Below are 23,092 nucleotides of genomic sequence, written 5' to 3' on the forward strand. Positions count from 1 at the left end.
AGATCTTCCCTTTCAAAAAACAATTTTTGTTACATTATAAATTGTTCACCATCTTGCTTATATTCACTGAAAAAATGCATATTACAGACTAGGCTTATCCATACAGTCCTTCTAGAGCTGCCTCGCTCTGTGTACAGCTTCAAAGAATGGCTGCTGCACTGCCTGGATCCTTTCTCTGACCTTTATCTGACCAGTCCCCTGTGATGGGCATTTAAATTGCTACCCATCTTTTGCTAGTACAATCCACTCTATAACACATACCCTCGTATAGACTTCTTGGTGCATCTACATAGGTGAATGATTCGGATAAGCCCCTAGAATTAGAAGGCAGGGATTTTAAATTTTAACCCCTATTGCCCTCCAAAAAAGTGACACCAATTCACACTCACACCATTAATCTGTAAGTGCCTACTTCTTCAGGCCTGTGTCTTCTCACACAGCATGTTATAAACCTTTTTGAGCTCTGTCAGGCTGATAAGTTAAAAATGCTATCTTGGGGCTTCCCTAGTGGCGCAGTCGTTAAGAATCCTCCTGTCAATGCAGGGGACACGGGTTCGAGCCCTGGTCTGGGAAGATCCCACATGCCGCGGAGCAACTAAGCCTGTGAGCCACAACTACTGAGCCTGCGCTCTAGAGCCCGAGAGCCACAACTATTGAGCCCACGTGCCACAACTACTGAAGCCCGTGCACCACGACGAAGAGTAGCCCCCCTCTCACGACAACCAGAGAAAGCCTGCACAGCAACGAAGACCCAACACAGCCAAAAATAAACAAATAAATTTATTTTTTTAAAATGCTATTTTGATTTTTATCTGAATGCTTCTTACTATGAGAGAAACTAAACATTTCTTCATTATCTTGACTGTGAAGTACCTGTTCGTCCTACTACTTATTTTTCTATTGGATTGTTAATATTCTTCTGTTTTCATATATTAAGGAAATCTACCAAATAGCTTGCAAATATTATCTCCCATTTTGTGAGTTTATTCATAATATTTTACACTTCAGAAAATTTCCCAACTTCATGTTAAAAAAAATCAAACCGGAGAAAATTGGCAACACTATAACAAACAGTCCTATACCTCACCTGTAGATTTACCAATTGCTAACCATTTCCCAGATTTACTTTACATATATTTCTAGATATATGAACACCCACACATTACACATATGCGCATACATACACACATGCAGGTAAAACCTATGTATTTTTTCTGAACCATGTGAGAGTGAGCTGCAGATCTAGGGACACCTCACTCCTAAAGTGACTGCAGTGTGTGTCTCCTAAGAACAGCAGAGTCTCCCGCGTTTCTAACCACTGGTCACCCTCACGAAGCCTATGTGAATTCAAGGCCACTGATGAGCAGTCCACATCCAAATTCACCCAATTCCCCCAATAACATCACTTAGATTTTTTTTTTACACCTCCTTAAATTCAGGATCTAATCAAGAACCAGGACAATCACTGTTTCCTCACAGTGAGATGCCCACATTTTGGTGGGCATATCATGTAGGTGATGCTGTGGCTTTTTCAGTGTATCACAGTGAAACGGTACCTCTCTCTCCTTTCCCTTTTTTAGTTGGTAACCTGTGGGGTGACATTTTAAAACTTCTGTGACTATCTTCTTCCCCATAGTCTTTCATCCAACTGTTTAGGTACCCGAGGATAATTTTTTATTATTATTATTTTTTCACTGTGCGGCGTGTGGGATCCCAGCTCCCGGAGCAGGGATGGAACCCGCACTGCCTGCATCGGAAGCACGGAGTCTTAACCACTGGACCACCAGGGAAGTCCCCCAAGGGTAATTGTTGGCTGAGGCAAATATTACTGTGTTGACTGCGGCAGACTGTTTTTCTATACCCACCACTCCTCCTATATTAGTTTAGCATTCTTCTACAAATAGGACTGTACAGTAAAATTTTTTTTTTCATTTTCCCATTTAGGTTGTTAGATAATATAGAGCAGAGTTTTCTGTGCTATACAGTAGGTCCTAGTTGGTTATCTTTTCTAATTTTTATTTTATTTTGATTTTTTAAAAAAAAAATATTTATTTATTTATTTTTGGCTGTGTTGGGTCTTCATTGTTGCACGTGGGCTTTCTCTAGTTGCAGAGAGTGGGGACTACTCTTTGCTGCGGTGCGCAGGCTTCTCGCTGTGGTGGCTTCTCTTGTTGCGGAGCACGGGCTCTAGGCACGCGGGCTTCAGGAGTTGTGGCTCGCAGGCTCTAGAGCACAGGCTCAGTAGTAGTGGTGCCCGGCCTTAGTTGCTCTGCAGCATGTGGGATCTCCCTGGACCAGGGCTTGAACGAACCCGTGTCCCCTGCACTGGCAGGCAGATTCTTAACCACTGCGCCACCAGGGAGGCCCTGGTTATCCATTTTAAATACAGCAGTGTGTACATGTCAATCCCAAACCCCCTAACTATCCCTCCCCCCTCCCCTCCACCCCGGTAACCGTAAGTTTGTTCTCTAAGTCTGTGAGTCTGTTGAATTTCAGTTAGTTGAAATTTAGTTAGTTGCATTTTAGTCAGTTGAATTTTTTTTTAATAGCTCTGGGATTTAAGTCTATTTAGGAAGGGTGTCCCTAGTCAGAGATTACTTTTTTAAAATAGTATCCCCAGGTATAAGTAGAGTACTTTTGCAGTCATTGTTGTTTTTATGAATTTATTTATTTATTATTATTTTTTTTTTTGGCTGCATTGGGTCCTTGTTGCTGCGCGCAGGCCTTCTCCAATTGTGGCGAGTGGGGCTACTCTTGGTTGTAGTGGCCTCTACCGTCACGTAGCATGGGCTCTAGGCATGCGGGCTCAGTAGTTGTGGCTCGCAGGCTCTAGAGCACAGACTCAGTAGTCGTGGCACACGGGCCTAGCTGCTCCGTGGCATGTGGGATCCTCCCAGACCAAGGCTCGAACCCATGTCCCCTGCATTGGCAGGTGCAGTCCTAACCACTGCACCACCAGGGAAGCCCCAGTTGTTGTTGTTTTAGAGTAAAAAGGGTACTTTTCCTTTTGTTTCCTTCTGGCCAACAGTAGTGACGTACTTTTAGTCATGTCTCATTTACAGCAGTGCTGGCCTCCGTGAGGTCCCTAACACACTAATCTTGACTACTGGTCTTTTAAAGTCTACAGTGGTTGTGGCAAAGAAGAAAAGAACTCTGGCACTGGAGTCCCAGGGGCTTTGACTGGCAGTTTCTGTTTACTCTGCCCAGTCAACTACTGATGCCCAAAGTGGCTCATTTAGAGAGGAATGGGAGGAGGTCAAGTTCTCCTGCTCTGCTTTAAATTATGGACTCCCTTCGTCCTAGGCAACAAGGAGGTTAAGGAAAGAAGAGGGGAAAGCTGTTCACACACAAGTCAGTAACAGCATCAGCTGCTGCTCAGTGGCTTTGGTTTTGCATTTTAAATGATCGGCATACACGTTTTTTGGCTTTTTGGCTTTTTTTAAAAGGTAGATTTAGGAGTATAAATAATACTACACCAAGGACCTGGTTACAAAAGATAAATATTCATATTACATCTATCTGTAATATCATATGTTTCTCTCTATCCATCTATCCTCGCAGTGACACTGTGGCTGATACCGCCTTTCAAATGGCTTTGTTAACATTTGGCAAAGCCTTGCCTCTTCCAGTGAAGACATATAAAAACTCAGGTAAGGAGTCAATTTTTTTTTTTCAGGTGGCTACTCAGTTATTTTAACAAATTCACTGACTCAAAACTTTTCTTTGGGACTTCCCTGGTGGTGCAGTGGTTAAGACTCCATGCTCCCAATGCAGGGGGTCAGGGTTCGATCCCTGGTCGGGGAACTATATCCCACATGCATGACGCAACTAAGAGTTCGCATGCCACAACTAAGGAGCCAACCTGGTGCAACTAAGAACCGGCACAACCAAATAAATTAAAAAACAAACAAACAAAAAAAACCAACACTCTTCTTTGCTGATTTTAAATGCTACTTGCTTACACACTAACTCTGTGGATATATCTGGGTCTGTAATTATTCTAATGCTACCCGTTTGTATGCCAGTATCATATTGCTTTAACTGCTATACTTTTTTGGCCATGCCACACAGCATGTGGGATCTTTGTTCCCCGACCAGGGATCGAACCAGTGCCCCCTGCCTTGGGAGCGTGGAGTCTTAATCAACGGACTGCCAGGGAAGTCCCTACTATACTTCTATAATATGCTTTAAAATATACTGAGGCTGGACAGCTACACGTAAAAGAATGAAATTAGAACATTCTCTAACAACATAAACAAAAATAAACTCAAAATGGATTAAAGACCTAAATGTAAGACCAGATACTATAAAACCCCTAGAAGAAAATATAGGCAGAACATGCTTTGGGCTTCCCTGGTGGTGCACTGGTTAAGAATCCACCTGCCAATGCAGGGGACACGGGTTTGAGCCCTGGTCCAGGAAGATCCCACATGTTGCAGAGCAACTAAGCCCGTGTGCCCCAACTACTGAGCCTGTGTTCTAGAGCCCGCGAGCCACAGCTACTGAAGCCCGATGCCTAGAGCCCATGCTCTGCAACAAGAGAAGCCACCGCAACAAGAAGGCCGTGCAACAGAACAAAGACTAGGCCCCGCTCGCCACAACTAGAGAAAGCCTATGCACAGCAACGAAGACACAACACAGCCATAAATTAACTAATTAATTTTTAAAAAAGAACATGCTTTGATATAAATCATAGCACTGTTTTCTTGTGTCCATCTCCTACAGCAATGGAAACAAAAGCAAAAACAAACAAATGGGATCTAATTAAACATAAAAGCTTTTGCACAGCAAAGGAAATCATAAACAAAACAAAAAGACAACAGACTGCAAGAAAATATTTGCAAATGATGCAACCAGCAAGGGCTTAATTTGCAAAATATACAAACAGTTTATACAGCTCATTATCCAAAAAAAAAAAAAAACAATCAAAAGATGGGCAGAAGACCTAAATAGACATTTCTCCAAAAAAGACATACAGATGGCCAACAGGTACATGAAAAGATGCTCAATATTGCTAATTATTAAGAGACATGCAAATCAAAACTACAGTGAGGTACCACTTCGCACCAGTCAGAATGACCATTAAAAAGCCTACAAATAACAAATGCTGGAGAGGGTGTAGAGAAAAGGGAACCCTCTTACACGGTTGGTGGGAATGTAAATTGGTAACAGCCACTATGGAGAACAGTATGGAGGTTCCTTAAAAAACTAAAAATAGAGTTGCCATATGATCTAGCAATCCCACTCCTGGGCATATACCCAGAAAAGATGAAAACTCTAATTTAAAAAGATGCATGCAGGCTTCCCTGGTGGCGCAGTGGTTAAGAATCCACCTGCCAATGCAGTGGACACGGGGTTCGAGCCCTGGTCCGGGAAGATCCCACATGCCGTGCGCCACAACTACTGAGCCTGGGCTCTAGAGCCCACGAGCCACAACTACTGAGCCCGCATGCCTAGAGCCCGTGCTCCGCAACAAGAGAAGCCACCGCAGTGAGAAGCCCGCACACCGGAACGAAGACTAGGCCCCGCTTGCTGCAACTAGAGAAAGCTCGCGCACAGCAACGGAGACCCAACGCAGCCAAAAATAAATAAATAAATTTATTAAAAAAAAAAAAAAAGATACACGCACCCCAGTGTTCATAGCAGCACTATTTACAAGAGTCAAGACATGGAAACAACCTAAATGTCTACTGAAGGATGAATGGCTACAGAAGATGTGGTATATATATATAATAGAATATTACTCAGCCATAACAAAGAATGAAATAATGCCATTTGCAGCAACAGGATGGACCTGGACATTATCATACCAAGTGAAGTAAGTCAGACAAAGACAAATATTATATGCTTTTACTTTTATGTGGTAAAAAAAATATATACAAATGAACTTATTTACAAAACAGAAACAGACTCACAGACATAGAAAACAAACTTATGGTTACCACAGGGGAAAGGGGGAAGGGAGGAATAAACTGGGAATGTGAGATTAACAGACACACACCACTATACATAAAATAAACAAAGACGTACTGTATAGTACAGGGAACTATATTCAGTATCTTGTAAAAACCAATAATGGGAAAGAATCTGAAAAAGAATATATGTGTGTGTGTGTCTCTGTGTGTGTATATACATATATATATAAGTATAAAACTGACTTTGTTGTACACCTGAAACAATGTAAATCAACTATACTTCAATAAAAATAAATTAAAAAAAATAAAAACAGGTGGTAAGTTAGAGAAATTGATTACTATAAATCCAGAAATATCTTAGGGTGGAAAGTATAGTTAAAATGTTTTACTAGTCTAAGTATACAATTTACCCCACAGTGGAAATCATCATGAGAATGTTTCAATAAAAACATTTTTAAAATGAAAATATATATGTATTTATACATATATTTTTTATTTTTATAGGTATTTCATATATATATATACTGAGGCTAATACCCCTTTATTAGTCACTTTTTTCAGAATTTTTATGGCTAGTTCTGTGTCCTTCCCACATTATGATCAGCTTGATTACACTGAAACATTCTATTGGTATTTTCATTAGTATCAGCACAAATTTATACATTTATTCATTAAAGAACATTTATATGTATCCAAGAACAGGTTATGGCATTCATTCAAGTCCTTTTACATCGATCAATAGCATTTCAAAGTTTCTTCATAGAGAGAGAGATCTTATACTTTACAAAAATCTTTGTTTCTAGGTATGTTCTTTTCTTTTAAACTTTTTCTGTGTAAAAGAGTTTTTTCCATTATAATTTCTAACTGGCTATCATCTGAATATTGATTTTTGTACATAATCTTTCCTATCTTGTATAACTTTCAGTCAACTCCTTGCATAGAAACAATAATATATCAGTAACAAAAACTGCAATTTGGCCTCCTCCCTTCTAATATTTACACCACTTATTTCTTAATTTTGTTTTTTGTATTACAGTATGCCTAGAACAGTGATAAATAGTGGTAACAGTGTGGTCATCTTTATTTACTTTGTTCCCAGCTCTAACAAAATGCTCTAGTATTTCACCATTAAACAGGACATTGGCTTTTCATTTGAGACTTTCACACTTCGCCCTTTCCTTTAATAAAGAGCCTTTCTGAAAATTACAACTAATCTACTATGGTCAAAAATAATTCATCAATTGGAATTTACTTATTTAGCCATTCATTTAAGATTTTCCAGTTTGGGTCACCTGGGCTGTTTACAATTTTTCAAAATTACAAATAATGCTGCACAGTGTATCACTGTGCCTAAGAAAGTCGTTTTAAGTTTTTCTGAATTCAGACTTCCTCTGAAAAGACATCTATGCTGAGAACCACCAGAACAAAAGAGCGTTTGTGCTTCACTTTGTTGAATACACTTCTCTCTTTACTACTCTGGACTGTGCAGTGTTTTTCAGCCTTGGTTCTTAAGCACATTCCTGCTGGCTCTTGTTATGAGGAGCCATGTTCCAGCTTTGCCTGGAAATACAGGGGTCGGGAGGATCTGGATGCGGCTCCTGGGCCCGGGGCCTGCACGAGAGGCTGTTCTGCCCCAAAGTGCCTGGTCTATCAACCCAGAGCAGCTAATCATGGAAGCAGCCCCACAGCGGTGTGTGCCCCTGCTCTACAGCCTCTGAATTTCCAACATTACATGAAAAATTAGTGGGGAAATTTTATCTTACTCCCTTGTTAAAAATATGCTGTTACTGAGTTAAACTGTTTAAAACCCACCAATAGAATACCAGTTTGCCATTTCATCTCAGAGAATTCTTGTTTCCTTGCTGAAAATTTCCCCATACTCCCTGAAGACAATCAATTCCTTGATGCGTTATCAATCAGTCTTATTTGTTTCCTGGGTCAATATGAGCAGAAACAGCCTGACCAAATTTCTTGAGGAAAAAACATTTGTCATTATCCCATTAATTATTATAAAATGTAGGAAGGGCTTCCCTGGTGGCGCATTGGTTGAGAGTCCGCCTGCCGATGCAGGGGACATGGGTTCGTGCCCCGGTCCGGGAAGATCCCACATGCCGCGGAGCGGCTGGGCCCGTGAGCCATGGCCACTAAGCCTGCGCGTCTGGAGCCTGTGCTCCGCAACGGGAGAGGCCACAACAGTGAGAGGCCCGCGTACCACACACACACACACACAAAAAAGGGTAGGAAGCTAGCCTGAGAAGTGGGCAAAGCTCGTACTCCTTTACCTTCTCTCCTGGCTCCAAATGCCCTGTCCAACCCAAGTACCAAAACGGTGTGAAGTGGGTCTACACCAGCCTGGGCCAGCTGCTCAGAGGCAGCAGATGCAGGAGAAAAAGGGCGCCACATCCTTGACTTCAGATATACAGGGACAATGGTAGAGCCACAGGGCCTAAGTTAATCCAGAAACAGTATCCTGGAGTCCAGGCAGGAGAGGACGGAGATGAACAGAGGGAGGAACAGGAGGTCAGAACCCCTCTTTGGTCAGTAACTACTGTGGTAGAAACGAGTGGCATGTTTAAGAGTCAGGAGGAAAGAAGGAATCAGATAAGCGACTTGGCAGCTCTGGAGAGAGCTTATGGAGACTGATGCCCAACAGACATGAAAGACAGCTCTGTTCTTTTTTTTTAAGTTGAGCTAACATTAACATAACAAAAGGTTATCGTTTTAACCATTATAAAGTGTACAATTCTGTGGTCTTTAGTATATTCACAATGTTATGCAATTGTCACCACTATCTAATTCCAGAACATTTCTCTCACCTCCAAAAGAAACCCTACACCTACTGACCCCATTCCCTAGATCCGCGGCTCCTAGCAACCACTAATCCACTTTGTCTCTATAGATCTCCCTATTTGGGACGTTGCATGCAAACATAATCATATAGTATGTGGCCTTCTGTGTATGACTTCTTTTATTTAGCATGATGTTTTAACCCACGTCGTAGTATGTATCAGTCCTTCATTCCTTTTCATGGCTGAATCATATTCTACTGTCTATTCTTAAATACACAACATGTATTTCTGAAACCCATCAGCACAGCAGAAAGCAAGAGCTACGCTCCGTTCTCATCGGTGTGGGTGCTCCCTGAGAACTGATGGAATGAAGCTGACAATACTTTTCACGATACTGTTCATAGTTTTAACTTTGATGATCCTGGATCAAGCTCTTTGGCTGTCAATTCACAGCAATTCTGTGAGTAACTTGGGACTACCAAAATCTTGCGTTTAAACATCAGGAGCCAACCTAAGCAGCATGTTGCACAAAAAAGCCTTTATTAACAAAGCCAGGGAAATACTGGCCCAGGCTCAGAAAGGAGACTGGCAGGAAGAGGCAGGAAAAGAAACAAATCATGCTGAATGAGGCTGTTCCTGCTTGAGATCCTGTTAAAACTACTAGGTGACTTTGGAGAGTTACATGAAGCTGAAAAGCTGCTTATCCGGAGGACTGATCAATTCAGCAATAATTAAAATCCTTGTGTGCTGGAGTGGGTTTATCCTGTCCACCAGTTCTCACGGGAAAGGCCAATCTGCCCAGCCCCACGTATCCATTAAGCAAATGAAGGGTGTAGCCTGCATCCGCAAGATAAGTGCTATGTGCTTTCCAAAGGCCAACATTTAGGTGTCTAATATGGTTTCTTACTAAGTCAACAGGAAGATGATAAAGGCAGCAAAGGTCTATGAATAGAGCCGCACTGTGATCAAGTATGACACCTGGTGGCTGACGAAGAAGAGAAATAAATACCTTCACTCTTCAAAGATGTCACATCATAAAATGCAATAGAAAATAATGAGATGTCATGTTTTGACCCTCAAATTAGTAAATTATTTTTTTCTTAGATCGTGATATGTGTCAGGGAGGATTCTGGAGAAGACTATAAAGGTGATAAACTGGTACCACCTTTCTACAGGGCAAGTAAACTCTGCTAACAAAAACCTAAAACCTAGAATTTCACATTCCCTTTAAGTCAGTAATTCCGCTGCTAAGTTTATCTTAATGAAGTTATCACAGATGCGTGCCAAGATTTAACTCCCAATATGTTCATCATGGAACTGCTTATAATAGCAAGAAATGGGAAACTATGTAAACATTCAGAAATAGAACCGGAGTTCATAAATTAGGATGCATCCATATATTTAAATATCTTTTGCTACATATTAACAGGGAAAGAAGTACATCATTTATTGCTTGCAAGAAAAGAACACATTTTAAATAAATATTTTGGTTTATAAGGAAAAAAGAGTCCCCTACAAAAATATACCAAGCCATAAGCACAGCAATCTCTGAGGGAGTACAATTATGGTGGAACTTTCATTTTCTACCTAGTTCCTTCCGTGTTGAAAACAAATTGAACCAATCTATATTTTTTTTTTTTGCGGTACGCGGGCTCTCACTGTTGTGGCCTCTCCCGTTGCGGAGCACAGGCTCCGGACGCGCAGGCTCAGCGGCCATGGCTCACGGGCCCAGCCGCTCCGCGGCATGTGGGATCTTCCCAAACCGGGGCACGAACCCATGTCCCCTGCATCGGCAGGCGGACTCTCAACCACTGCGCCACCAGGGAAGCCCCTGAACCAGTCCATTTTTTAATTTAGGTGGAGACATTCCCAGAGCTGGCCGGCCGGAAAGCACAGGAGTTGACTACAGTGGTATTTCAGGACACCAAAGAGAAGGCAAGAGCCTTCTGTGCCCCGCCGTCCAGAGCACGGAAAGCCCGAGTCCTCGAGTCACTGCCGGTGCTCTACTGTCAGGAGCTGCTGACGAGCCCATCACCCACAGAGGCTGTCTCAAATCTTCACACTCTTTTAAAGTTCCCTTCCCCACTCCTGCCCCCTTCACTCTCAGCAGAGGACCCCACGTTCCATGTATCTCAGGGAGACAGAGACCAGGCCACCAGGTGAGAGCACTGGCGTCTTCAGGTGTCTCCTCCCGCTCTCCCTCAAACACAGCGACGCCTCACCGCCACTAGTGAAGTCGCGGAGAGATGTTCTCACCCTGCCTTTACTACGACATCACGCCACTGTCCCAGGGTCAGTGAAGGAAAGGACCGGAAAATCCATTAAGGATGCAACCGGGAGCTCAATCCCGACGTTATCTCAAATGAATCAGAGGAGGGGTGGGAAAGGAGCCAGATGGCAGGTGACCGTGGAGCGAAGAGGAGGCGCCACCTCAACTTCTTTATGACAAGATGGGAAAAGTACAAATATATACATGCATTCGTTTTCAGTGGGGCTAGCAAGCATAGATGACTTTATTTTTCATGACGAAATTAACATAGGGTAAACCGTACATATTCAAAATGTACAAGTTTTCACATGTGACTGTTAAAACCTGTGAAACCATCACCTCGTTCAAGATAATGAACATCTGCATCACCCCCAAAGTTTCCTCCTGCCCCTTTATTTCTCCCTCCCACCACTCCCCCACTTTCCCTCTGACCTTCACTGAACTGACTGGGTTCAGACCCCCGTCCTCCGCCCCAGAACATGGCAGTAGCCCCAATCTCCGTTCCATCCCTCTTGCTCACCGACAACCCCTAAGCCTGTCCCTACGCGCAACTCCTCCTGTTTAGATTCAGGTCAAGTCCAAGATCCTAACGTGACCCCCAGGGCCCTTCTGGATCTGGATCGTGCCTACCCTTCAAGCCTTATTTCCTGCTAAGCTCCCACCAAACTCAAACACCTGCCAGGTACCAAATATGCTATGCTCCCCAAATCCTTTCCAGTGTCTTTTCACAAGCTGTTTTCTTGGTGTGGAACCAACAAGCCTAGACACTCCCAGCCCTAGGAAACTCCTACCCATCCTTCTGGAATCTAGACCAGTGATTCTCAACCAGGGGCTATTCTGCCCTTCAAGGGACATTTAGAAATGTCTGGTGACATTTTTGTTTGTCACAATGCTGACATCAGTAGAGGGAATGCTACTGACATCTACTGGGTGGAGACCAGGGCTGCTGCTAAACGTCCTACAATGCACGGGACGGCCCCTACAACAAAGAAGTACCCAGTCCAAAATGCCAGCAGTGAAGAGGCAGAGAAGCCCTCATCCAGATGCCATTTTCTGTGGAAACCTCCCCGGCCTGCCCCCCACAGTGAGTGCCAAGCTCTGTCGTCAGGTCTACCCTAATACCCCCAATATACCTCTATTTTAGCATCTATCTCACTGTCCGATAAGTTCTGATTTATTTTTCTCTCTGCCATCTTTTTCATCTGTGTATCTCCAGTGTGTAACAAAAGACCTCATTCACTGTTCTGTAATTTTAAATAACTTATATTTAATAATGAATGAAAAAGAGAGAGAAAGGAGAGAAAGAGGAGCTTATTCTCTCGACTCTACCACAAAAATCCTTTAAAAATTACCGCAAAACATTTTTGCTGTAAAAACATTAGAAAATACACATAAGGAAGAAGAAAAAAACACATAGAAAAGCAACCTTTTGAACAGGCAGAGGCACCATCTAAAGACGGAAGAGATAAACTCCACAAAGCACGTCCAAGAACTCTGAAAGGTGGTGCTACGAGTTTTGCAGTACGAATCCTGACATGTACTCACTACTTACTTGAGAACAGCAATCTCCTGAACGGTTATGGCCCTTTTATCTTTGGTTCCCATGTAGGAGAATATGTTTGGCTTGACTCTGATAAGACAAAAACAAAATCATCTGAAGTCGCATACCATTAGGAAATCATGCTTCTCATAATTTAAGATTTAAAATAAATACACTTAAAACCGTAACGGAATAAGAGAAGAGTAAGGACAAACTTTATTTTAAAATATACCCAGGAAAACATAAATTAGTGTGCAAGCTAAGAAAGTAAATGATGCCTGAACAATTGTAAAGCAATTCTACTTAAAGGTGTTTAAAAAAAAAATGATGCCTGAACAACCCCCTCCTTAGCTATGTGTGACTTAAAAAAATTTGTCTTTAATTGTTGGCCACATTGGGTCTTCATTGCTGCACGTGGGCTTTCTCTAGTTGCAGTGAGCAGGGGCTACTCTTTGTTGCGGTGCATGGGCTTCTCACTGCGATGGCTTCTCTTGTGGCGGAGCACGGGCTCTAGGCACGCAGGCTCAGTAGTTGTGGCGCGCAGGCTTAGTTGCTCCGCGGCATGTGGGAGCTTCCCGGACCAGGGCTCGAACCCACATCCCCTGCACTGGCAGGCGGATTCTTAACCACTGCGCCACCAGGGAAGTCCAGCTGTGTGTGACTCAGAACATTTGTACTAGCCAGCAACAGAGAAGGAAGTAATGCACTTCCTGTTGATTACATGCAATTCATTAATTACATAACTGTGAAGGTAAAGAAAAATCCATTCTAGATGTATCATGTACCACTTCAAACATTTTATACCTTCAATTTCAAAAAAGTTAATAGTAATGTGGATTTTCCATAAATTCACGCTATTTCTTTGTATAAAAGCCAAATGCTAAAACAAGGATCAGAAGTTTTAATATGAAGATATAAGTAAGCCAGTTAACCAAGAAGAATTTTATAAAAGCTGCTCCACACGAACAGGAAAGAAACGGGAAGAATTTCTTGAACTCTGAGCAATCCCAACTCCAGATCTCAGAGGAGCTCCCTCCCCAGCTGCCTACTCTCCCAGGTTCAGGTACAGAAAAGGAATCAGAGAGAGCTAGCAACTAGAGTAAAGTAAAATGCTACTTCAAATGGTACTGTGTCCTATGGACTAACTTGTGCTCCCTTAAAATTCCTATGTTGAGGCTTTGACAGCTAGTACCTCGGAACGCAAGGGTATTTGGAGATAGAGCCTTTAAAGAGGTGATTAAGTTAAAATGAGGCCCTAATCCAATTAGACTCATGTCCTAATATAAGGAGAGGAAACGTGGACACACAGAGTGACTCCGGGACACAGACACACTCAGAGGGAAGACCATGAGAGAACACAGAGGAGGTGGCCATCTGCAAGCCAAGGAGAGGCCTCAGAAAAAACCAAACCCGCCAACACCCTGAGCTTGGGGCTTCCAGCCTTCGGACTGTGGGAAAATGAATGTGTCTTATTTAAGCCACCCAGTCCGTGGTATCTGGTCAAGGCAGCCACAGCAAACGAACACACTGTGTGCTGTGTTTAAACTGGGTTAAATATATATCAGAAAGCAAATTTCCACGCATACAGATTTGCTATGGTACCTGTACCCATTTCCAAAAATAAAATGGCACCTGGCTCATCCTCAGAGACCCGAACTCTACTATATTTGCATTCCTGTGAGAAAATGTGACTGGTGTCAGGTTTCCAATCTAGTCTATCTCCTGGAGTTAAGAGTTTACGGTTTAATAGCAGACCTCTGCAACCATATCAAAGTGTAGGCTTTCAGGGAAGAAAGTTAATTTTTATTTTCATCTAGGTGAACAAGTAACTCTCAACTATATGTAAACCACTTACTTAAAGAATTTTCATTTTGACTCATTGGCAATATGCAAGGAGGTTAAAAAAATTAATTCAACTATTGTCTAAGAAAACTATAATTGGGAATTCCCTGGCAGTCCAGTGGTTAGGACTCGGCACTTTCACTGCTGTGGCCCAGGTTCAATCCCTGGTCAGGGAACTAGGATCCTGCAAGCCACGCAGTGCAGCCAAAAAAAAACCTCCCAAAACAAACAAACAAAAAACCCACTATAATTAGGAGGCACATTTGCTACCTATTTGCCTATTTTCCCACTCCTTTTTCATCAGCATGGAAAGAGGAAAATACACTTCTGTGTTTTGATTTTGTATGGGCAAAAGAACAAAATACTAACCTTAAATATTTAGACAGTAGATTAATAGCATCCATGGTGTCTTTGTTTTCCTTGTACAGTACGAAGTGGCAGTAACTTCCCCTAGATTTTGGCCAAGAATGTTTTCTTGGATCTTAAAAAAAAAAAAATTAACTATTATATACACCATAATAAAAGTTAGCTGAGTTCTTATGAAACCCCACAAGATCATTTTTGCTAGAGAACCTTTGAGAGAGAAATCAGATCTAGTCTGACAAGAAATATGGGTTAAGTGGTTATACCTTGTGGTCTACAGTTATTAAACTTTCTGAGATTGGATACTTATATGTCTGTATTTAAAATCAAAATCGAGAAATGCAGGTGGTGTGACAAATGACTAAACTTAACCAGCAGTCTTCACACAGAGAAACACAGAGGGGTCCACCATTCCCCAGTGGCTTACTTTACAAGCACGTGTCTGAAAGGGAGCCGCCTGGCCCTCCAGAACGTATGCAGGCCAGAGGGAAACAGCAGTCATGGCAGAGCCTACAAGCTTTGCCTCATCTCCCCAGTCAGGTGTTCGCACAACAGGCTGGATGCCTTAGCAGGGTTGGGGATAAAGCCTGTGAGGAGCTGCCTCAGTGACAAGTTTAGATTTTCCAAAGGCCACTTCCATCACAGAAGTTTAGCTAATACTAGATGGTTTGCAAACGTCTACTGGACAGAGAGAGCAGCTGGCATTCAATACCTAATTGTCATTCTTGGGGCAAGAGGAGACTTTAAAAATTAAGTCAGGTTAAATATTAACTTCTGAGCCACTGTTACGTTGATTGCTCAACTTTTTAGAAACTGGCCAACATTTCGAGACTTTGGAAAATCTGACTTTTAAAACTGTTCTTCCAAACGAACATGAAAATTACACTACAATCAAGAAACATATATTTAAACACTATTAAGATTCTGACTTCAGTTGCCCAAAGAGTGTTCTGAAAAATTAACACTTTGGGAAAAAAGTGTACGCCACAACTGCACGTCCCAGATGTTGTACAATAATGTTTGTGAGTCTTGTGTGACACACAGCTGCAGCTGTTATTTGAACGCATCTAATTCAGTTGATTTCTGTAACTCTATGAAAGAAAGACTGAGAAAAAATATTTCATATAATCCCCAGAAGTCTTCTTCTTTTAAAAATGTTCCTTTGTCTTTGTCCCTTTAGCATGAACTCATGAATCCTTCATCTTCAAAGACATAAGAAACTTCTGATACTGAAGTTACTTGTACGCCTGCCTTTGTCAAGGCAAAAAGCACTGCTTCCTAGGTTAGGGATATAACCTACAATGTAAAGAACAAATTGACCGATGAGCTGTCTTGGAAAACTGCCATAGCGTGTATGCTTAAAGTAGTACAGCAAAAGCACTACGAGTATTTCTTGGGCTCTTGGTGTGAATTCCTCACAACTCATCCTCAGAAGACTGTGAACAGGGATATTATGTTTGGTTTTCCTTCCAGCTCCCTACATTTAAGCAAAATTGTCTAAACTTAGCACTTGTGACAAAAATCATTGGCATTTCATTTTATCTACATGAAACGCCAACCGCTCTTACCTGCTGCAGCTCTGACCTCTGTCCAAATGCACAGCATAAAGAGCACAAGAGAGCAGTATTTAATTTATAATAATAGTAAAGTGCCTTAGAAGTGAACATGCAAATGATCGCATGGAAAGTTTCTACTGAGGACTCCTACAGCGCCTGGTGGGTATGTGGTGGGTTAACAGCCATTTAGACAGTAACAATGGAATGTCGCAGAGGCAAACAGTGAACAAGCAGAAAACTCACCGACAGGTCCAGGCCTCCCTGTCTCAATCCCCTCACAGTGGCCTATCCACTCACACTCAAAAGCTGCACGGTCTGTGCCCACAGGATGTAGCAAAAGGTGTAAGACTGGATGCAAAAGGCCTCCCCATCCAGAGATTTGTTTTCTTAAATATGGGAGGACGCGTACCAAAACGCTATTTGTGATTATCTTTCGGTTGTGAGACTGCAAGTAATGACTGTTTTGCATTGTGCTTTTCTGTGTTTTAGGAGTTTCCTGCACTGATTTTTTATTTGAAAATAATGCAAAAAATTATTATGGAAAACAGTTCTCAAACTGGTAGATTAAAACAGATTTAAGAGACTTACCCACCGAATGCAATGTTCTGACCTTGTTTGTATCATGATTTAAACAAGTCATCTGTATGCAAAAGGCATTTCTGAGACAATCAGAGAAACACTGAACATGCACGGGGTATGAGCTATTAAGAAATTATTGTTGATTTTGTGGGGATGTGATAATGATTAAGGGTTTTACTTCTTATCTGTCAGATACATACTGAAGTATTTATGAGTGAAATGAAGTACTACATAGAATTTTCTTTAAAAACACTCCAACAAAGGAAAAAAAAGTGGGAAGAAGAGGTCAAACAAAACAACAGAACATTAATAATACTGAAGATGGTTGATGGGTACACAGGGGTTCAGCATACTACTTCCTTTATTTGTCTGCATGTCTGAAAATGTCCATAATAAAAAGCTTTAAAAATTTTGTGATAAAAATTGATGAAGTGTAGCTACATTTTCCTCTAACTACCCTTTCAGTACGTTCAAAATTAACTATAGTGGCAAGAAATAAATGAAACAACAAGACTGAAAAACTAAATGCTATTACACCTTAAGAGAAACCATGACAACTGATATGAGCTTGGCTCACAAGCATGCATCTTTTATTAGCAAATCCAAGCAGTGAGCATGCATTCAATTATCTCCTCTGCAAGTAACAGACATAAGGATTCTTTTTCCAAGGGCACTCAGTACACAGACTAGTAATAAGCATATGCATTGATTAACTGGGAATGTTTTGAATAATGGACAATCGGTGAGTCTCAACTTATTTTGGGGAATTTGTTTGACTTCATAAAACTTCAAATCCTTGGAATGCTAGGTAGCATAGATGGTAGCTTTACAATTTAAGTGAATTTATTTATTTATTTATTTATTTATTTATTTTTTTGCGTTACACGGGCCTCTCACTGTTGTGGCCTCTCCCGTTGTGGACCACAGGCTCCGGACGCGCAGGCTCAGCGGCCATGCCTCACGGGCCCAGCCGCTCCACGGCATGTGGGATCCTCCCGGACCGGGGCACGAACCCGTGTCCCCTGCATCGGCAGGCGGACTCTCAACCACTGCGCCACCAGGGAAGCCCTTAAGTGAATTTAAAATAACTTTCAAATATTTTGGAGACACTCTGATTTAAAATATGAATGCAAAGAATTCTCAGGCTAGGAAGCAACCTTCTGATGGTCTAATATGGCAGCCCCAGGAGAGGAGAAACAGAAACCAGATAAAAAAAGAAAACCACGTTCAGGAAGATTCATGTATTGAGCACAGAGATCCTCATGAATAAAGAAGGAAACATGTTTGTAGCTCGAGAAAGATGACAGGATGGGTAGCATGCAGAACGTTCTTTCCTTCTTATTCAAGTCCATTTCCCCTGCTGGACCTGCACACCCAGCCTGCAGCTTCCCCGGGGGTTCTGCTCCAGCCATCATCAGCCCCCTCCCTCTCCACTGGCTCTTTCCCGTCAGCATATCAATAGGTTCAGGGCTCCTGCATCTTCAAAGTCGAGCCTACGTCTCCCTCTCCTTAACCATGTTCCTTTCCTTTCTCCTTCTCTTTACCATGTACTTATCGTCTTCCATCTCAACCTACTGTGTAAACTCCTTCATCCAGGTATGCCTCCTGGAAACCATTCATTTCGCACAGTATGGAGAATCTCTACATACTACATGGCACAAAAATTTTTTTTAACTTAAATCTTTAAAAAGGTTTTTTTGGGGGCTTCCCTGGTGGCACAGTGGTTGGGGGTCCACCTGCCGATGCAGGGGACGCAGGTTCGTGCCCCGGTCCGGGAGGATCCCACATGCCGCGGAGCGGCTGGGCCCGTGAGCCATGGCCGCTGAGCCTGCGCATCCGGAGCCTGTGCTCTGCAACGGGAGAGGCCACAACAGGGAGAGGCCCGCGTACCGCACAAAAACAAACAAACAAACAAACAAAAAGTTTTGGGGGATGTATACTATCTATCTCAAAATATAAGTTTATTTACCTGAGTATATGGTTTATGATAATTATGATATTTTCAGAAGAATACCATATGTATGCTTTAGTAGGTAAATCAGTATGCCCTGTCTATCAGACTGGATTAACACACAAAATAACATCTGAGTTAAAACAGTTGATAATTTGTGTTTGGCCACCATGATTTCAAATCTACCACACCCGTGTTTTAGGGTGCATGGCCCTATTTGAGGTAAAGAATGTTGCAAATCTGCTCGGACTTCCCTGATGGCGCAGTGGTTAAGAATCAGCCTGCCAATGAAAGGGACATGGATTCAAGCCCTGCTCTAGGAAGATCCCACATGCTGCGGAGCACCTAAGCCTGTGCGCCACAACTACTGATCCTGCGCTCTAGAGCAGGCAAGCCATGACTACTGAGCCCGCGTGCCACAACTACTGAAGCCCACAGGCCTAGAGCCCGTGCTCTGCAACAAGAGAAGCCACCGCAGTGAAAAGCCCGCGAACCGCAATGTAGAGTAGCCCCCCACTTGCCGCAACTAGAGAAAGCCCGCTCACAGCAACTAAAACCCAATGCAGGGACTTCCCTAGTGGCGCAGTGATTAAGAATCCGCCTGCCAATGCAGGGGACACGGATTCAAGCCCTGCTCCGGGAAGATCCCACATGCCATGGAGCAACTAAGCCCGTGCACTACAGCTACTAAGCCTGTGCTCTAGACCCCATGAGCCACAACTACTGAGCCCACATGCCACAACTACTGAAGCCCACGTGCCTAGAGCCCGTGCTCTGCAACAGAGAAGCCACTGCAATGAGAAGAAGCTCACGCACCGCAACAAAGAGTAGCCCCTGCTCGCCTCAACTAGAGAAAGCCCATGCACAGCAACAAAGACCCAACGCAGCCAAAAATAAAATTAATTAATTAATTAAAAAAAAAAAAAGACTCGGGCTTCCCTTGTGGCGCAGTGGTTGAGAGTCTGCCTGCTGATGCAGGGGACACGGGTTCGTGCCCCGGTCCGGGAAGATCCCACATGCCGCAGAGCGGCTAGGCCCATGAACCATGGCCACTGAGCCTGCGCGTCCGGAGCCTATGCTCCGCAACGAGAGAGGCCACAACAGTGAGAGGCCTGCGTACCACAAAAAAAAAAAAAAAGAAAAAAAAAAAGACCCAAATGCAGCCAAAAATAAATTAAATTAAAAACTTAAAAAAAAAAAGATTAAAAAAAATGTTGGAAATCTGGTAGATAATGCATGACCCCCCAGTAACAATTTATGTCAGGGTCTGGTAGTGAGGGAGCTCTAAAAACATTCTATCTTAGCTTTGCAATGAAGCTTTAAAAGCTAATCCATTCAAATGCTTAGCGAGGTGGCCCAGGAGGATGAGCTGTCACTGGTATTGTATTCTGTTTGCAGAGGCACAAACAGCCGTCTTCAGGCACCAGCTCTCCCTACTTTCTGAATGCTGTTTACTTTAGGCCACTCCCAGTTTGCAGGGGGGCAGGGGGGGCCAGATCTGTAGAAGATACTCATAGGCTCTCAGGTGCCCATCTGGGTCCATGAGGAGGTGGGCAGGAACACGCAGATGGCAGACCTCTAGTCCATCTCTGACTAAACGCCACAGCCCCTCGAGCCCAAGAGGTCGAGATCTCCGTCCCAGCACTGATTCAAGTGGACCTGCCTTCATGCTTTTTACAGTGAGAAATTCATACTTTACTGAAGATGTGAGAAGGGAAATGGGTGGGGGGGCGGTGTTCATGTCACACAGAGCTCAGCACCTCCCCTGGAAAACATGGAAATTTTTTATTTGGAATAAAAAGAAAGGTGGGTGTGGAATAAGCACAGAAAATGCAGATAAAGACAGAACACGAGAGATATGGAACCACTCACTTGAGCGGGCAACTGTACTGTACTGGCCACCTTGGCCTGCAAATGCCAACATCACAAAAATGCTTAAGGGGTCATCCTCTAAGATAGAACAATCATTGCCAAGAAGTAACCAGTCAAAAAACTAGAAAAAAAATTGCCTTTTCCAATCTGCTTCCTCGTGACCAGTTGTCAGAATGAGACCCTGCCTCTTCCTCTTGCCTTTGCAAGAGGGTACCTGACCAACGAGGACTACATCTCTATAAAGAACACCTCCCTAGCAGCCCTTCTCAACCTGGGCTCCTCAAGAGAACGAAGACTGAATGTACCAAGGCATCTGCTTTATGTAGGAAGTCACCTTCTCTCCTCCACAGCTAGATGAGTTACCAGCTACATGCCTGCCAACTGTGGGAGAATAGAAAAAAACAGCCATTCACATCATTTCCCACTGGGCTTAATTCGCCTGGACAACCCTGGCTGCAGAAAAGCTATCAAGGTTATATTTTATTCTGTGACTCAGACATCAAAGAAACATCTAGTACCCAAGCCGTTAAGACTGTGGATTGAGAAATGATTAACAATTTGTGCCCTCCATCATTATAGGTCACGATAAAAATGAAAATAATTAGCAAAATTTCTATCTTACCAAATAAGGTACAACAAAATAAGTATTGAATTCCAACTCAGACCTATGCTAGGGGCCTAGGACCGTGCTGTCTAATACAGCAGGTACAACCCACATGTGGGTACTAATCCCTTGAAATGTGATTGGTCCAAATTGACACTGTCATAAATATACACTGAATTTGAAAGGTTTAACGTCAATAACACAGAATATTTAATATACAATTTTTCATGAATTATATGCTGGAATTATAATTTTGTGTGTATATTTGTTTAAATAAATTAACAAAGTTAATTAAAAAACAAAAACAACCACCAAAGAAAAACTCGTGCCCTCAAGCAGTCCCAGACATATTCCCTCACTGCCCTTTCTGGAATCCACTGAGAAGTGACGTCCGGCCTCCATCCTCTCCTCCCCACGGCTCACGGTTTCTCACTTCTATGTCACTAAGCAGACTTACTGATTTGATGACATGACTTTCTCAGGCACAGCTAAACCTTATTTCTGCTCCCATTTTTCTCACACCCTCTCCTTTCACTAGAACCACAGTTAGAGACAATTAAGGCTTCATCCACTCACAGCATTAACCGAAGAGAATACTGACAAAGCACTGATGGCTTGAACGCTCTTTTGTTATATAACAATCATCGAGTTTTACTCCAACAAATATACCTAGAAATAACTCCTCACTAACAGGTGTCATCGATGGTAGGGGAGAAGGTGAGGAAACAATTTTTTCTTGTGTAATTCTCATTACAATTTTATCTGCTGATTTGACAGGTAAAAGAAGAAAAATTACCCAATTTTTCTTAAGGTTATGTGCAAATAGAAATCTTCATGGCTGGAGAAAACAGAACATAAATATCAACAGGATGCACTGACAACACACCCATTTCAAATGAATGCTACTCAGTGAAAGATGGCCTTGGGCTAAGGGGTGGTTTTCTATATATCCCACGTTTTTATGTGCAGTGAAGAAGGTACTCACGGTTGGAAAGCAGCAGCACTTTGAACAGAGGGACTTTGCAGAATATGCCACTGGGATAGGTGAGAGCGGTTTCTGTTCATCTGACAGCTTCCTTACCTCCATTAAGAGCACAGAATGAGCAGTATCCTTCCGTTTTCTTCTAGAATTGCCACTCAGCCTGCTCTGTTTTCAGGGAACGTGTCCAATTCCTAAGACTCTCTCTCAGGCACCACTATCATCTCAGCAAACCCGCACTCACATATAAGACCTACTGTCCCCTTACCAGACACAGTCTGCAGGATTGCTCTGGCATCTGAAATGATATATTCACCTTCTTTGAAGGAATGACATGATCAATATCCTTCTCTGAACAACCGCAAAATGACCCTTGAGCATGAACAGTCAGAGAGGAGGAGGAGACGGAAGAAATGCCGAGTCATTAGCATACTTACTTGCCAGAGCCTTTTTTCCAGCTGCATGATAGGCTACAATATATTTCTTCCCCTCTCTATCTTCTGTTTTTGTTTCTAATCCTGGAAACAGAGATTTAATCGCTTGATGGATGACGGTTCTTTTCTCTTTGGTGTCCTCAATAACCTATTAAAAACACAGATAATGAAACTACTAATTTGACAAACATTAAATAAGGAAATAATACTAAGGAATTAGTAAAAACACTACTCATCTTAATAATGATGTGAAGTAACCAAAGTACAGGGGTATGATTTCAAAAGTCTTTTTTTCAATTAATTTTTTTTAATTGAATATAGTTGATTTACAATGTTTCAGGTGCACAGCAAAGTGATTCAGTTATACATATATATATATTCTTTTTCAGATTCTTTTTC

The 23,092-nt window shown here is 42.4% G+C and overlaps 1 protein-coding gene across 2 annotated transcripts in view; it reads right to left on the bottom strand.

Annotated features, from left to right (window-relative positions):
• The window catches only part of PUS7 (pseudouridine synthase 7), a 57,997-nt gene that overhangs the window by 16,432 nt on the left and 18,473 nt on the right, over nucleotides 1-23,092 (bottom strand). For both annotated transcript variants that reach the window (XM_082631895.1, XM_082631896.1), the window contains exons 5-7: nucleotides 22,697-22,841; nucleotides 14,725-14,836; nucleotides 12,526-12,603 (exon numbers count right to left, since the gene is read on the bottom strand). In XM_082631895.1, the coding sequence (XP_082488021.1) occupies nucleotides 12,526-12,603; nucleotides 14,725-14,836; nucleotides 22,697-22,841 (335 nt within the window). The remainder of the gene's footprint in view (nucleotides 1-12,525; nucleotides 12,604-14,724; nucleotides 14,837-22,696; nucleotides 22,842-23,092) is intronic.

Source organism: Mesoplodon mirus (assembly GCF_964341445.2).
Source record: "Mesoplodon mirus genome assembly, chromosome: 9".
In the NCBI taxonomy this organism is placed as follows: Eukaryota; Metazoa; Chordata; class Mammalia; order Artiodactyla; family Ziphiidae; genus Mesoplodon; species Mesoplodon mirus.